At 39.0% G+C, this 18041-nt stretch overlaps 2 protein-coding genes across 2 annotated transcripts; one reads left to right on the forward strand and one right to left on the reverse strand.

Moving 5' to 3' along the window:
• Positions 1-684: 684 nt before the first annotated feature.
• On the forward strand, positions 685-5146 carry LOC102709991 (digalactosyldiacylglycerol synthase 1, chloroplastic-like). The gene is made up of 7 exons (XM_006647288.3): positions 685-1355; positions 1883-1915; positions 2820-2907; positions 2991-3457; positions 3552-3818; positions 3893-4242; positions 4352-5146. The coding sequence occupies exons 1-7, from the start codon at positions 714-716 to the stop codon at positions 4866-4868; spliced, it is 2364 nt and encodes a 787-aa protein (XP_006647351.3). The 5' UTR covers positions 685-713; the 3' UTR covers positions 4869-5146.
• Positions 5147-10188: 5042 nt separating this feature from the next.
• On the reverse strand, positions 10189-17436 carry LOC102712337 (E3 ubiquitin-protein ligase PUB23-like). Its single transcript, XM_040520613.1, has 2 exons — positions 17428-17436; positions 10189-11469 (listed from the first exon to the last, which is right to left on the reverse strand). The coding sequence occupies exons 1-2, from the start codon at positions 17434-17436 to the stop codon at positions 10189-10191; spliced, it is 1290 nt and encodes a 429-aa protein (XP_040376547.1).
• Between the last annotated feature and the right edge of the window lie 605 nt (positions 17437-18041).

Raw genomic sequence — 18041 nt, forward strand, 5'->3', positions numbered from 1 at the left:
TTTTCCACCTCTTTAATATTTGTTTTTAAAAATAAATTATTCCAGAACTTATTTACAAAATAGACATCGTCTTGCCATGCTAGCTCCGTCTGTGTGATAGGATAATATTGTCACGTCAACTATATAAACATTGCCACGAAGCACAAATGCTGTGATGTCGATAAATTTCAACAAATTATGACGTGGTATTGTAAAATTGCCATGTCGGTTGGGTTGACCGGGTCTGGTCGAATCGTAAAAATTTTAGAAATAAGTTTTGAATGAGTTTATTTTTAAAAATAAATAATATATTAAAATGGTAAAAAAATGAAAAAAAATTCTAACACGAAGCTTCCAAGAGCTCCGAGGAAGAAACGCAGAATCACTAGAAGGTGCCTTTTTCTCCCTTTAATTTTTCATAGAAAAAGACAGTCGAAAATCATCTGATGGAGGAGAGCAGCAGGGAAAGCTCAGCCGTCCATTTGTCACTCCCAGGTCAGCCATCCCATCCCAGCGGATCTCACACAAAGCATATTCCCTCCACGTCAGCACATCCTCCCATTGGCCACGCCCACTGACACCCCGGCCCCACCTGCCAGCTCCGCCAGGTCAGCGACCCAGTGGCGGCTTCACGCGTGGCGTGAGGACGTCGTCGTCTTCCTCCCCCCTACCGACTCGCGTCTCTCTCTCCAAATCCCACACGACTCGCCCGCGAACTCGGAGTCGGAGGCATCATGGAGGCCGCGGCGGCTGCGGCGGCGTCGATGACCGGGGCCGGGAAGGGGGGAGGGGACGCGGGCGCGGGCACGGCGCTGTCGTTCCTGTCGAGGGGGTGGAGGGAGGTGCGGGACTCGGCGAGCGCCGACCTGAGGCTGATGCGGGCGCGGGCGGACTCGCTGCGGACGCTGGCCGACAGGGAGCTGGAGCAGCTGCTGGTGTCGGCCTCCACCACGGTGGCCGCGCCGGCGCCGCCCGTCGCCGCGGGGGCGCCCATCGCGGAGGTGGAGTTCGTGCGCAACCGGATCCAGCCCAGGATCTCCGAACTGCGCCGCCACTACGCGTCCGGGGACCTGGCCGACCTCGCCATCGGCAGGAGGGTGCTCGAGGGCTGGGCGGTGCCGACGCAGCCCAGGGGCGCCACCACCGCCCGCGTCGACCTCTCCGGGGTCACCGCCATACGCAACGCCCTCGTCTCCGACGTCGGATGGAGGCGCGCCGCCGCGTGGGGCGGAGACGCGGAGGAGGACAAGGAGTGGGAGGTGGTGAGGATGATTCGCGGCGGGCTGAGGGAGTTGGAGCGACGCAGCCAGGGCAGCGAGATTTTGGGGGGACTCCCTGGCCCCGGCGAGCTCGTCGACAAATTCAAGTCGAGCCTGGTAATTCCGCGCTAATTCCTACTACTAATTGGTTCTCTTATGCAAGGGCTACTTCGATTATGAGAGTACTGTGTCCACTTCAAACGAAGAACTCGAGACTTTACTTGCATGATGATCTCCATAGAAATCAGTGACACTAAAAAATAATCTGGTGTTAGTGGTGAATACGACATGCTTGCGTTATGAGCTCCAAGCTCTGTCACTTTGTTCTCATGCCAATCCGAAATGCTGGACGAATGTAAAACAAATCACAGTTACAGAATTGATTCATAATCATGAAATTAGTTATGATTGCTACGTTTCATTTCAATTCATTCTTGCAAATGATATGCACGATTTTAATTCATTGTTGCAAAAGATATGCACGATTTTGTGTGTACCAAGTATGTGACCCTACCTCTGTTATTATATTTCTCAATTGAATTATAATGTCATATGGTTCATCCAATAAGAAAAAAAAATGATTTAAACAAAAGGTACTGTCTTGCGTCATCAAATTCTCATCTATATTTTTTTCCTTGGTGCAGAAATCATTTAACATGGAGCCTCTTGGATCTAAGGTAACTCCACAAACCATAAAATTAGGACTATGGCTGTACTTTAACTGATATAAATTTCATTTACCATCTGAAAACATCCTTTTTATTTGATTGCAATATTTCAAAATAATTCTAGGTAAACCCACATTCAAGATGTTTTCCCTCTATGATATGATGAATTGCAGTATTTTAATTTCCCTTTATTTATTTTGGTTGGTTCATCTCTTTCTTCACTCATTGGTTTGATCTAGGTCAAAGAACATGTCATAAGAAGGAACTATCTTTCAAATTTGTATAGACACGGAGATGATAAGGCCCCCTTTGATTCAACGGAAATTCAAAGGAATTCTAGAGGATTTTATTCCTATAGGAATTTTTTCAACAAAGCCCTTTGAATCAAAGGAACGAACCCTATGAAATCCTATGAAATTCCTAAGGAATGCCTCTTCCCATACAAGTTTTGGAGGAAATTTAGCAAGAGGTAGAACCTCATGGAAAAAATCCTTTGAGTCTTTATCTCTTCTTAAATTGCTGTGTTTTTCTTGTGGTCCAATCAAATAGTCATTCCTATGTTTTTTCAATGTTTTGCAATACTCTGTTTTACACTTACATTTCTGTCAGAATCATATGTTTTTTCTATTTCTCCATTTTTTTTCGTTTATGTGATTCAAAGGGGCCCTTAAATGGCTTTTCATCCTAGTGTGTCGTTTCTCCTGAAAAGTGCTTAGTCTTAAACTCTATAGTTATATACTGCTACGTTGAGACTTATTACGGAATGACAGTGTTACAAATGTTTCATAAATGAATTCAACCAACTATCCTGTTGAAATATTTCAAAGTAATTGATGCGAAGTCAAATTTATTGTATTAAACTATTGTTGCTTGGTTAACGTCGTTATGGATATAACCTTTGAGTCTAATGCAGGAAGTTCCGCCTCTTGATCTGAATGAAATTATGGCAAATCTAGTGAGGCAATCTGGGCCATTTTTGGACCAACTTGGTGTAAGGAGAGGTATGCATAAAAGCAACACTGTTGTATTTCGTTCCATTTATTAGATGCTGGCCCTCTTATATACTGTTTGTACTGCGGTGCAGAACTACGTGACAAACTAGTGGAGACATTGTATAGCAGACAAAATCATTCCCTTTCAGCAGATTCATCCCTGCTCGGAGATGATAGCTCAACAGATGAGCTTGATCTAAGAATTTCTAGTGTGCTTCAAAGTACTGGCTATCACACAGATGATGGTTTATGGAACGAGCCTTCAAAATACGAGGTTTCAGACAATAAAAGGCATGTTGCGATAGTCACCACAGCAAGCCTACCATGGATGACAGGAACAGCAGTTAATCCATTGTTCCGGGCAGCATACTTGGCAAGAAGTGCAAAACAAGATGTCACGCTGGTGGTGCCTTGGCTTTGCAAGTCAGACCAAGAACTTGTGTATCCAAATAGCATGACCTTCAGTTCACCAGAAGAGCAGGAAACATATATAAAGAAGTGGCTGGAGGAAAGGCTTGGGTTTGAATCAAATTTCAAGATATCCTTTTATCCTGGCAAGGTAATTATCTCATACACTCATACGGTACATCTTATGTCAAGGTCAATATATGGTTATCTTCAATAAATACATTGATGTCTTGTCTGTCCTGCAGTTCTCTAAAGAGCGTCGTAGCATCATTCCTGCTGGGGATACATCACAGTTCATTTCATCAAGAGAAGCTGATATTGCAATATTGGAAGAACCAGAACATCTGAACTGGTATCATCACGGGAACCGTTGGACTGACAAGTTCAATCATGTAGTTGGTGTAGTTCATACAAATTACCTAGAATATATCAAGAGAGAGAAGAATGGTGCTGTTCAAGCTTTCCTAGTTAAACACATCAACAATTGGGTGACCAGAGCATACTGTGACAAGGTGCTGTCTCCAGCTCAATTTGTTGTGGTATTGTCTGGATGGATTTCAGTATTGCTAATGAATGGCTTACGCAGGTTTTACGTCTCTCTGCCGCAACTCAGGATCTTCCCAAGTCTATTGTTTGCAACGTTCATGGTGTAAATCCAAAGTTCCTTAAGATCGGAGATAAACTAATGGCTGACAGGGAGAACGGGCAGCAGTCATTTTCCAAGGGAGCATATTTTCTGGGAAAAATGGTCTGGGCCAAAGGGTACAGGGAACTGTTAGGTTTGTTGGATAAACGCAGAATTGACTTGCAAGGATTCAAGTTGGATGTATATGGTAGTGGGGAGGACTCACATGAAGTCCAATCTACTGCCAAGAAGCTTAACCTGAATGTCAACTTCTTTAAAGGAAGGGACCATGCAGATGACTCACTCCATGGGTATGTATCACTCACGAAAATAGCCTTCTTAAGTTTCATATCGTTTCATAATCTGTGTTTACCTTTTGGTGATTGCTGATCGAACTTCCTCCCTTTTGTGTAATGTCAGGTACAAGGTTTTCATTAACCCAAGCATCAGCGATGTCCTGTGCACAGCCACAGCCGAAGCTCTCGCAATGGGGAAATTCGTCGTCTGTGCGGAGCACCCATCGAACGAATTCTTCATGTCGTTCCCGAACTGCCTGACATACAGAACACCCGAGGAATTCGTCGCCAGAGTGAACGAGGCCATGGCCAGAGAACCCCAGCCTCTCACTGCCGAGCAAAGGTACAACCTATCATGGGAGGCAGCAACGGAGAGATTCATGGAGTATTCGGACCTCGACAAGGTTCTCAGCCAGCCTGCAGAAGGCGTGCACAGAAACAAAGCCAGAAGAGCCCTTCAGCCTAACTTGTCGGACATCATGGATGGAGGATTGGCGTTTGCCCATCACTGCCTAACTGGTAACGAGGCTCTCAGGTTGGCCACGGGGGCGATTCCTGGTACACGCGACTACGACAAGCAGCACTGCGTGGACATGGGCCTTTTGCCACCTCAGGTTCAGCACCCTGTATATGGTTGGTGATGGAAACCTGCATGCACAAGTTAATCTTTTAGTTGTAGGTACTGGGGTACATTTATGTAGGTGACGAGTCATGTAGATCTTTGTAAAGTCTCGTACTGTACATGGTAATTAGTACTAAAGCTATTGTCATAATCGTAGCATTGTATTGTACTGCTTGTAAAAATATTATAAGTAAAAGTCGGAGTTTCAGGTATGTTACATCGGTACTATGGTCCTTGTCTTGTTATTTTTAAATTTATTTCTTGGTTTTGTCTTCTAGATCGCTACGAACATAAATATAAAAGTTGTATTCATCAATTATTTTCTATTTGCAAATATGTCGTTTGTATTTTTCTTCTAAGATGACCCTGTGTATATCGCAAACTATAGATCTACAGTGGTGGTCATAAAAGATATATATATCTTTAGAGTTTAGATGCATGGTACTATAGTTTCTTTAAATTATAAAATATATAGTTTTGTGATACGACACTTCAAATATGTATTTTTTAAAAGTAATGATATTAAATCTATAGTTTCGTAAAATACATCTTTTAATTTTTAGTTTTACAATAATTTGATTAAAGTATTGGAGCTTTTAATTTTTAGTTCTACAATAAAGATTTTCGTATCATGACTGTTTTTGTCTCTAGCATGACCACTTGATAAAATGTGGAGGAAAGTAGGGGAAATGGCCGATACTACTGGAAGAATTCCTCTTTGGCTGATAGGTACTGTAACCGGTATTCCTGTGATTGGTTTAATAGGTATTTTTTTTAGGGTTCATATTCTGGATTGGGTTCATCTCTATAGTAATCGGAGGGACCAGATTGGAAACATGAAAAAATAGGAACTTAGCGGGTCCTTACCCCCCTTTATCTGATTAGAGCGGAAAGGACCCGCGGAATTCTTACTCTTATAACCCGACTTTTTTAAGCAGTTTGTTTCTCTATTTGCCCAAGGAATGCATAAAACATCTAGTAATTGACCCTATTATTAGCCTTTCTCTAGTATTGTTTGTATATCTTTCAAATCTAAAGTGAATATTGAGTTGTGGACCTAGTAAAAAATAACTCTAGCTTTTTGTGTACTCCTCTCATCCAAAACATAAGCATTTTCATGATTCAAATTTTGTATTATAGAATAAATATTTCTACAATGATTGCTATTACTTTAATGTTCGTAAGCAATTGGAAAGAGAATCTAATCCATTTAATAAATAGAATTTAAAAATTGATCATCAAAGTGACTGAAAATAATCATTTGATCTAACTTCAGTATTTACACTAAAAATTCTTATATTTTAAGACCGGTGGAGTATTTTATGACTTTACCACTAAATCTAAGAATCTCTTTGTGAGATATACCATTAACTCACTATAACCATATAGTAGTACCTCATAAAAGAAGCGAGAACAGCTTACTTCGTGAATAAAACATGTGAAAACAAGGTTTGGCTGGGTGTATGAAAAGATCAGTTAGCGAATGTAGGGTCAGTATTAGGAATACTGCCTCTAGTTCCATAATATTTATTATTTTAAAAAAGAATATAGTCTACATTCTTCTAAAATAAATGCTCTAAGAGTTATTTATAGGCAAAATTCAAAAAGTTTTACTTTGTCTAAAAGGACAAGTATTAGAGACAAGGATGGAGTATTAAGATTGAACTTAACCACATATACCATATATTACGTCTTGTTTTATCCCTCTTAACCACAAAAAAAAAAAACATAGTCGCCCCCCTTCCGTCCCTCCTACTATACGCAAGAGAACAAAACAAATGCCCAAAAGAAACTCCCAGTTCGTTTCCACTCGATGTGATTAATGTGACATTGTTCTTGCTGAATTGCATGCTGGAGTCAACCATGGCGTGTATGCTGAACAAAGCATTTGCAGATTCTACACGGACCCAATGATTGCAGACACTGATCAGAGCCACCACCCAACAAAGTGATCGATCGCCTAATTAATGGTGATAAGATTCTGTAGCTAGCTAGCAGCGCTGACCATCACCATATCATCAGTTTTCAGTTGTTTTACTTAGACGAATTAATTAACAGATTAAGCTCAATACCTAGTCAGAAATCTCATTGTTCTCATTGCAATCGGGAACAGCGTGCCAACTCAACTGCAGATTACAGTAGTTGTTGCATCACTGACATGGGCTAGCTACAAGTATCATTCACCCATGCTTGGACAATAATTGGCACAAATGCATGTGCCTATTGAAAATTCTGCATTTCAAAGGATTTTGTAAGATCTGCCTTTCTTGACTCGATCGGTTTCTGATCCGGCCGGATCATGCATGTGCAGTGGCGGCGCCTGCCTGCATCAAGTTGATCTAAGCTGAATGTTACACAGCTTCAAGCATTGAACAACTAACTGGTTTATACCCTTTCAGAGTGTATGATGCATGCCAATCTAGGAGTCAGAGAACATCGAAGCAAAAATTAATAATGAACAGAATAGCGTAACGTGCTAGTGCCGAATTGTCTTCCTTGTAGTTATCCTGGTTTTGGTTGAATATTAACCATTAACCAGGATAAACATTTGCTTTCTTTCGCCTGGTGATTGAACAGATCTTGACTCTACGTACGTCTGGTTTAAACTGGTCTACCTTTCAAGCCAGGTCTGATTTATTCGTATATCATTAATTGATGATGCCTCTGGTTTTTAATGAATAATGCCGTTGAGTTTTAACATGTGTTTGACTATTACTTTTATTCAAAATTTTATGTAAATATATGAAAATGTAAGCTATGCCAAAGATAAATTTAATAATAAATCAAATCGTAATATATAAATAATGATAATTACATAAGTTTTTTTAAATAAGACAAATTATCAAATGTGTATTTAAAAGTCTATGGTGTCATCTATTAAAGACCATAGGGAATACTAGCATTCCCTTCTATTACAAAAAAAAAACATATTGCTTTGGACATTAATATGGTCGTTGAGTGCAACTATGGCCAGAAATTTCTTCTGCAGAACCTTACAAAACACAATAAATTCACAATATGATAAAAGTGAAATTTACACCTACATTTTTCTTGGATGGAATCTAAATATTTAATTATTTTTTAAAGTTTGACTTGAAACATATTTAAAATACTTAGAATATTACTTTGCTAAGCTGACACTTTCCATGCAGATGCAGGCTATACGCTTCAGTCAGAAACCAACGGAGCAGATGAAATGTCTGAGATAAGCATTTGACGTGGAGGCTTATTTTAGGTTTGACAAATTGACGTATATGTTTAATCATGCAGACCATATTAATTGTTTCTTTCAAACTATCAAATCTATCACTTTTAGTATATTTGTTATTTAGTTTAGAGGACCTCTTGGTTATCTTGTATGAGAGAACTACACAAATTAGAAGAAAGGTCATCTTAAAAAAAACAAATAAAACTACACAAAGTGAACAACTGATAGATTCCGCTGTATAATTTTTCTCCTCTCTAAATATGAAGAAAAGGTCATCTAAAAAGGAAAGAAAACCACACAAAGCGAACGGCTGATAAATTCGATTTTGTAGTTTTTTCGCTCCAAATCTGAAGAAAAGGTCATGGACGGTTGAGCCAAATGTGACTAACTACGTGTAGTTCTTATCTTATTCTCGTTTGTTCCCTCTAATTCAGGAACTCGTCCTTCCGTTTGACAGTAGTTTGTGCTTTGCTGCTTCAAGTGATCTAGAAGCAATCGATCATCAACGGTGGAGAGAAATTTTAAGATGCGAAAAAAGGTAGATGATAATTTCTTCAGGTGCATTGCTGTCATGAAACAAAAGTAACAACAGCACACCAAATTCTTGTAGAATAGAATATAGAATTAGTCTAACAGCCTCATCATTTCGCTTCTTATGATTATAAGCCAAAATTTAAATTTTCAATCTTGTTTTAGAGTTTTTTAATCGTAGTTTATTTTCCGGGCTTTGCTTTTATATCACTATGAACATGTATATAAAAATATTATTCACAAATTATTTATCGTCTGCAAATATGTTATTTGACTTTTTTCATGAAAAATACAAACGATGACCCTCTAAGTAATCAATATTATATCATCCCGAATTATAAAACATATATTCTATTTTAGTAATCAATACTATATCCATCTTAAAATATAAAGAACTTTGTATACCTATAATGAGACGGACGTAATATATTATGACAATGATCATTAATTAATGCCCGTTGCAACTAAATTGAATGCTGAATGAAGAAGGGGCCAAGAGCTTTGTATAATGCTAAATTAGAAAATAAAATTGCGGTGTGAATTTTAGAGCAAATATATTTGCTCGCCCTGCCCCAGGACCGGGCCTGTATATGAGGCCAAAAAAAATCAGTATATATGTACAAGTTGACTAACTTTTGAGGTGAAAAAACATACAGCTACTATGTGTTACAATTTAATTATGGGAGATGCTGTTACAATTTAATTACGAGAGATGCCTATCAAATCCCAAGTTAAGAGCATCTCCAACAGCTCATCTAAATTTGGTCATCCATATCTTCATTTAGATGATCATCTAAAACACTTTCATCCTTCATAGTCCTCTGTACTCCAACAGATCATCCATATATGACATCCTCTATATCTATTTGGAGGATTGGAGAGAGAACATCTAAATATAGAGTTTCTCTCTCCTAATATGGATGATATCCAAAAATAGATGATGAGATAGATGTTCTGCTGGAGCTCAACTTTTATTCTTCATTCTCTATTTCTAGAATGGAGGATGAGATGGATGAGCTGTTGGGATGCTTTAAGAGGCAAACAAAATATATAGACACGCCATATTTGGGCTACATGCAAAAAAAAAATCCCTGAGCGAGATATATGAATTCATAAGCAATGTAAAACAAAAGGACATGTTAAAAAATACAATTTAACTGTTAAAATTTCGTAATTACATGGAGTACTAGCTGGCAAATAGTCAGACTGGACCAAGTAAAAGTAAAATCACATTTCAAGTCCCTAACTTAATTAGATAATAAATTAAGGATGAAGATTAAATGCAATGCATATCCTTCCCTACGTGGCTACGTACAGTGGCTCTGTAAGCCTATCTCAATTCTGGAAGTACCACATTATGCCATTTTGGTACAAATCCACATAATAAATTAAAATAAAGCATAAATCAAGCTCTTTAGCTAGGAGAATTTTGTATCAGTGATATGAATCCACATTCTAGAATTTTGTACATAGCTAATTCAGGTATGGGAAAAGAAGAAGTAATATTCACAAATGTAATTAATTAAATTTAATTAATCACAGAGTGCAAATTGAAGCATGCATGTGCTGCTCCTCTTAACCAGCAATGGATCGATGGCATCTAACTGGGGTAAGATGCCTTGAGGTGAGCTTGCAAGCATGGCGAGTCCTTCCAAACCCTAGCGTTCGCCTTGAGCATCTCCCTGGCCCTGGCCCTGGCGCGCTCGCCGCCGTCCACCTGCACCACCACCAGCAGCTTGGCCACCACCCCGACGGCGAGCATCTCCTGCAGCACGGCCGGCGTCGCCGAGTGCCTCGCGACGGCGTGGAGCGCGCGCACGGCGCTCTCGGTGGCGGCCGGCGACACCCGCATCGCCTTCTTGGACACGACGGCGAGCCCCGCCGGGTGCGCCACCAGCTCCGACCTCCCCTCCGCGCACCCGCAGAGGTGGTCGATCGCCGTCACGGCCAGCTCCGCCGCGCGCCGCCCGCCCTCGTCGAGGAGCAGCTCCACCAGCACCGCCACCGCACCGGCCTCCACGGCCTTCACGCGGTTCCTCCCCCACGGGCACAGCCGGCACAGCACGTGCAGCGCCGCCTTCACCGCCTTGGACGACACGCCGTCGGCCACCACCCGGACCACCTCCTGGACCAGCTCGGAGCTCACCGTCATCAGCCGCTCCGGCGACATCGCGGACGTCATCGCCTTGAGCAGGAGGATGGCGTACGCGCGGGAACGGTAGCTAGGTCGCCGGAGCACGGACGCCAGGGTGTCGAGGAAGCCGCCATTCTTGTCGAGGATACGGAGTAGGGTGGCCTGGGACGGCTTGAGCGAGTAGAGGACGCCGAGGGCTTCCTCCTCCGGCGAGCTCGTCGACATCGGAGAGTCGAGCACCGAGTCGAAGAGGTCCTCGGCCGACCTGGACGTGGAGAGCGCATGGCTCTGGACGACGACGGAGACGAGGAACTCGACGGCGCCGGGGGTACCCTCGACGCAGCGCCTGTTGCGGTCGCTCTCGGCGGCGATGGCCTTGATCTCCCGGAGCGCGGCGAGCCGCTGCTGCCTGCTGCCTGCGAGCGCCCCCTCGTCGACAAGCGCCGCCACGCGGCCGGAGTCGACGGGCGGGCGCGGGGTCGGGAACCGCTCGACAGCGTGCGCGGCGCACCACGCCTGGATGAGCCGCCGCAGCGTGTGGTTGGGCGTGGCCTCCCGCTCCGCCGGCGCCAGCTGCCGCCGCGTCACCGGGCACGTCCCCTTCCCTCCCCCGACGCCGCCGTCCCCGAACAGCCACTTCTCGATGCTGCACCGGTCGTAGGTGATCCCCGTCGCCAGCGTCACCGGGTCCCTCATGATCTCCAGCGAGATCGGGCACAGGAAATAGGACGGCACCTCCGCCGCCGCCTCCATTACCACACCGAGATCGAACAAACTACCAACGAGATCGAGTGCGCGCGAGGTGTTCGAGAGATCGCAGGAAGAAGAAGTGGAGGAGATCGACGAATGAGTTGAAGCGAAAGGGCGGGAGAGGGAAGCGCGTTTTATAGGGCGGGCGGGAGAGGCGAGACGCGAAGAAGTCCACGCGCGCGTAAATAAAAATTGGAAATGGAAAAAAAAACTAAAGGCGGGAGACGACCAGGGCAATTAATTAATTACGGCAGTTAATTAACGGCGAGCGTTAATTAATTTAATTAATCTCGTGCCGTGTTGGCACGGAATGCGTCGACGCGACGCGTACGGGTCGTCGTGTGAAAGTGGCGGCGACGCGTCGGTTAATTGTATAATTATTACCATTAATTAGTGTCTACTTAATTATTTTTACTGTTGGTAAAATAAATTTGGGAGGCGGGGTGGAAGGTAAAAAAAAAAGGGTTTGGTTGGTTGGGTGGGTCGGCGTCGGGGCCGGTGACGGACGGTTCGCCGGCGCTGACCTTTGATCTTTTAAATTTCTTCCACTCGATCGCTTACTCTTGAAAGATTCCGTTCCTAGCGAGATAGAATTGGTAGCTCTAATTTGAAACTTCTCTTCCTTTTTAATATTCCCTCTGTATTTTTCTCCCTGCTAATACTTCCTTTGTATTTTAATGAATAGTATACTTAGTTTATTATACATTCTTAATCATTATTTGATTAAAAATGCTTACATAATTATACGTATTTTATTGTGGTGAATTTTTTCGTAAATATATTTTACGTTGTAACTTATATTTACACAAGATTTTTAAATAAAATAAATGTTTAAGTATGTGCTAAAAATTTAACGATGCCGCGTATTAAAATGGTCAGTGACTGGTATTTATTTCTTTCACAAATTACTCCCCACAGATGATTCAATAATTAATTCTTTTTATGATGTACAACCACTACCAGTATTATACTGGTGGTAATTGACTTAACCATTTTGCCTATAAAACTTAAGGCTGAGTTTAAAACGGGTTAAAAATAAAATTGTATACAGTTTTGAGCTAATTTTTTTAAAAAAATTAAATATGGTTGCGAAAGAACCCACGGACCTTTGGCTTATTTTCACCCCTACCAGTAACTCTACTGCTTAAAATGTAATCATTGATGGTCATTCTTTGGATCCTATCCCATAGTGTTGCTCCACCTTGGAAAATCTGAAAAAATAACAAGTGCCGCCCTGCCCAAAGATCGTCCACAAGCAGTGCATCATGTTTAGGAGAATCATAAATAGAATAAATGAACAAACTGTGTTTTTACTCTATCTATCTATTAGACTTATGCTTCATTGACCGGTAAAATAATCAACACTATATTATAAAGTCGATGTTTCATTATAAGCACAAATAATTTATAGGCCGATAATAATTCAATACTTGTACACCTATTTTTTTCTCTTTTGTTTATCCTTATAAGTTAAATTTAAATTTCTAAACTTAAAATTAAAGTTAATTTTAATATTTCTCACCAAACTTTATTTTTCAACATTGCTAAGAATATATATATATATAAGTATTATTTATAAATTATTTTTTATTTACAAATATATAACCAATCGATTCCCCCACTTTCTTAGAAACGACTCGAGGAGTGGTGTGTTTTTACGAAAACCACGCTCTTGAATTTGCGGGAAAAGATGAACGGTAGTCGTCCATGTCTTCTTCCCCCTTGACCAAACTAACATGCCGTAGGTGTATTAATTCCCATGCGTGCCACGTGCGGCTAGTGAACAGTAACCACAATTTGCACGTGTCACAATCACAAACACATATACAGAGGCCTGCAGGGTCCTGTCCCGTTAATTTTTCTCGTCATCACGAGATCTTAATTAATTAAGCTAATTAAGGCCGATTGTTGTCTATTTGAAATATAAAGATAGCTAAATAGATAATTTATACAATATGTTGTTTATTTAGTTGTCTCTAGCATATTTAATACTTTATTTTTTTAATGTTTCTATTTGTTGCATGCAACCAATCTATAAAATATTTCTCTAAAAAAAGGTTGTATGTAATATGGAAGCACGTGTTCGAGCAACAAAAAGACGGAAATCAAGTTTTTCTTAAGTTAATGATACCACGTAGGATTACTAATCTATGAACTTGAACGTATATATGCGGATATTATCTCACTTTTGTATTGCCAGCGACATACGGTAACTAACTCATGCATGCAATCCAGTCACGGATTCGAAACCAATCGATATCTATGTAGGCGAGATTAAAGAGTCATCTCGTCTATTTGCAATGGAAAACCCTATAATATATCTATGAACAAAAAATAATTTATAAATACAACGTAAGCATGTTTTTATCTAATATAAATACTTAAAAATAAAATAATAAAAATTCCAAAATTAATATTCAATTTAAAGTTAAAATTTAAAATTTTGATTTATTATAAAGATAGAACTGTAATTAGGCGAAGCTGCCAAGCAATGAATGCGGGCACGCACACACGTTTAAAGCCAGTGGATTAGGACGCGAGCGAGTGACAGCAGTGGATGCGGCTGGCCGGTGGGGCCCGCCTGTCGGCGTCGTTTGACCGGGCTGACCGGCGGCTTTTCAACGCGCGCGTGCGAGGAGATCGATGATCGGGTGGATAGTGATAGTACTTACATTATTACTGAAAAAATACGGGGAAAAGCCCTAAATATCACGACTAGTTTGAGATTTCTTATGTAGGTTAATTGATTCGTTATAAATACCTCCATCTAATTCATTTCAGTGTTAGGTTTATTGCCATCATTGTATCTCGTGGTCATCGTGGTTACGAAGCCACCTACGTCAGTTGAGCTCATTAAGTAGTTGTCACTTTTATTGTCGTAGAAGCTAGACATAGTTGTGGTACATGTGGAGCTGATCTCGCGGTGATGTTCGGACGTGCAGACTCTTGTATGAGTGTTCTTTATTTTCTTCTTCCATCAACTCGACCCTAAGGTATGTACAGTTGCTGCGTGTGTAGTGTCTCCTGGTTATAACGGGTATATTGTCCAGATGATTCTTTTTCCCAGTTACCAAATCATATGTGTCATGTTGGATATTTTTTAAAGGCAGTTTTTTCTCAGTGATTTGCGATATCAAATAATTGTTAGGATAGATTGAAATCTTGATATTGGGGAAGTACTTTCTAATTTACAACATATATATAAGTCTTAATTTTTTTTAAGAAAATATGTAGTTTTGAATGTAACAAGTCTTTGTTATTAGAAGTATCACAAATCGATTAAAGTATATTAGAATCATGTACAACTATAATTATAATATTATGTTTAGGAAGTGGCAATTTGGATTTTATGCAGCAACGGGGCTAGGGAAGACAAAAGCTAATTTACCAGTCTCCATAGGGAGACAAGAATACCTACTTTATGTATACTTAGATGAAAAATGATTTGCACGTGTCTTTGAGATAATAGTTGTATAATCAAATGTCTTTGAGATAGTTGTACAATGTATCTAGTGTTAGATAGGGCTCACAAATTGTGGCGAACAAAACTTTTGACAACCAATCATCGATCACAGTTATACCCTACAGGCATAATTTGTTTAAATTAAGTTACGTGACAAAATTTGGTTCGTGCCAATCTATTCATCTCTTGTTATAATTTGACTATTGATTTTTTTATTGTATAGCATCAATGATTATAAAATCAACATAACATGGATTTTTTTAAAAAAATATAAATCTGATGGTGTTATATGCATGATGTAAATCAAATATACTGTTAGCTTGCTTATTTAACAAAATATTTAAATGTTGACTTTGTGGAAACAAATGCAAGACGACGAAATCGTTAATATTTTTTATCAAATAATACGTGAGTGCTACACATATTATTAATTAGATATGACCAACTAACCAATACGGCAATTTGTGAATCTATCTTTAATAAATTGAACTATGACCCAACTTTATCGACCAGGCCAGGTCTCGACCGATCGACTGTTAGGTATGTGTTAAATGTTAAATGTTAAATTATGCAACGAAGTAACGAAGAACGATTCTAAAGCTGGAGACGGAATCTTGTTCGTCTACACCAATGTTACGATCCTTTATTCTAAGAAATCTCTTGTGCCTACGTAGCCAAAAGGTCTACCCAAAGTTGCAAAACATATAAGACGTTGTCGTATAGTATTTGCGTAACCTATTCATATCTATCTTTTCTTTTATGTTTATAATTATATTTATAAGCTAAAATTTAATCTTTTTATCTTAAACTTGGAGTTAATTTGGGGTTTTCACAAAAATTTATTTTTCAGCATTGGTTTTTAAATCACTAATAATTTATATATAAAAGTGGTATTCATAAATTATTTTTTATTACTTCCACTGACCAACCATATTTGACAACACAATTTATTACTTCATTCATAATTGCTCCATAGTTTGTTTTATTTAAAATTATTGCAATTATAAGTATAAGTCATACTAAAATACTTCCAATAATAACTTAATCAAGTCATTACAGATTAATTAAATAGTTTTTTAATAAAATAAATGCTCAAATGTTTGTCTAAATTAAAGTCTAACAATGTCACATATTTAAAAATTGAGGTAGATCTCTTGGCTCCCATCGTTTCACAATTATAACTGTTTATAAGCTAAAATTTAAATTTTAAAACTTATTGTTGGACATGATTTTGTGTTTTTTATCGTGGTTTGTTTTGCAACTTTTAATTTTGAATCGTTATGGGTACGTATATAAAAGATTTACCTATAAATTATTTTTCGTTTGCAAAAAAATGTTTTTTTCTTCTAAAAAGTGAAAATCTTTTGTTTTAAAAATAACAATAAGTGACTGACTGTGAGACAAATAGGAGTAACCACTATATTTAATGTAAGTACTGCCTCCTTGGTTGACCAGCCTAAGAAAACGGGTTATTATTATCAAAGCAAACAATTCTTTGCAAAGGAAATGAAGGAAACAACTTGCCAATATTTATAGCTAACTGCTACAAAACAGATTTGTACATGTGGCTAACATATGAAAATTGTTTTTTTTTAAAAGGCAATTTCGTGAGCGGACCACATGCCGAAATTATTGTTTCCCTAGAGTATCTGTAAGAGGATTGTATATGCAAAAGTATTTGTGGCTCAAAAAATGAAACTTCAAATTCAAATCCAATACGATTACGTACATCCTCCAATTTGCAAATTAACAAACTTCTTGTAGATCATTATAGGCATATATAATCACAAATTCACAAACATTCACAAGAAAATTCATTATGACCATAAACTCTCAGACACTGCGAACTTGCAAATCCTGTACAATCTTCATGCACAACAAGAATCGAACCTCAAAGGCGTTAAAGGAAGACGCAACAACGACGTCCATTCTCTAATTAATCAGACAAGAAGGGTCAAATTAGACTCGAATGAAGAATCTGTCAGTCATATCACATACACACAATTTGTTATTCGATCAGACACCGTAGACACCTACGACGACTCGCTCTTTGGTCAGACCAATTCCTCTCTAATTACCCTAAATTAGCCTAATGCCAAATATTTCTGTCAAGCTTCGTTCGAGACAGGAGGTCACCAAAGCTAATTAGCCACACGGAAAATAATAAACATAATTAGAACATGATTAATTAAGTATTACTTATTAAAAATTTGAAAAATAGAGTTATTTGATCTTTTAAAATAATTTATATATAGAAATTTTTTGTACGAAATGTATAATTTAGTAGTTTGAAAAACATGCTAACGGAAAACGAGAAGAAGCTCAGCCAAACCGGCTGAAAAGAACGCAGCCAATACCATGTCTCCATTTGGCCCATAATAACATATAGGCTCACTAATTCATCCCCCACTAAATTTTCATTATGTGGTTAAAAAGAAAGCTATCCATACAGTGTAAGCACGAACTAAAGTGGTCATATAGTTATACTATACTCCCTCCATTTCATAATATAAGATGTTTGATTTTTTTTCTTGTTTGATTATTTGTCTTATTCAAAAAATTGTGAAAATATCGTTTATTTTGCTTGTGACTTACTTTATTATCAAAATAGCTTTAAACACGACTTGTCATTTTTTATATTTGTAATAAATTTTAGAATAAGATGAATGGTCAAACGATGCAACCAAAAAAGTCAAACATCTTACATTATGAAACGAAGGTTACTACTACTTCCATCCCGAAATAAGATCATTTTTCAGTTTTTTAATATGTTTTGACTCTTCGTCTTATTTGAAATTTTTTTTACGATTAATATTTTTATTCTTACTAAATATGATAAAATATGAATAGTACTTTATGTATGACTAATTTTTTAATATTTCATATAAAATTTTAAATAAGACGAATGATCAAGCGTTTGACACGGAAAAACGAAAAGTAAGATTATTATGGAACGGATGCAGCAGTACATATGCACTTTTTTATAACTTTTTGAGGTACATTTTTTTTATAACTGCTGATATGAATTATGTACCGATTTCGGTCTATGGTTGTGTCTGTATAAATTTGTTTCCACTTTTTCCATATATTTTCAGTATCATTTCCT

Source organism: Oryza brachyantha, chromosome 2 (assembly GCF_000231095.2).
Source record: "Oryza brachyantha chromosome 2, ObraRS2, whole genome shotgun sequence".
NCBI lineage: Eukaryota > Viridiplantae > Streptophyta > Magnoliopsida > Poales > Poaceae > Oryza > Oryza brachyantha.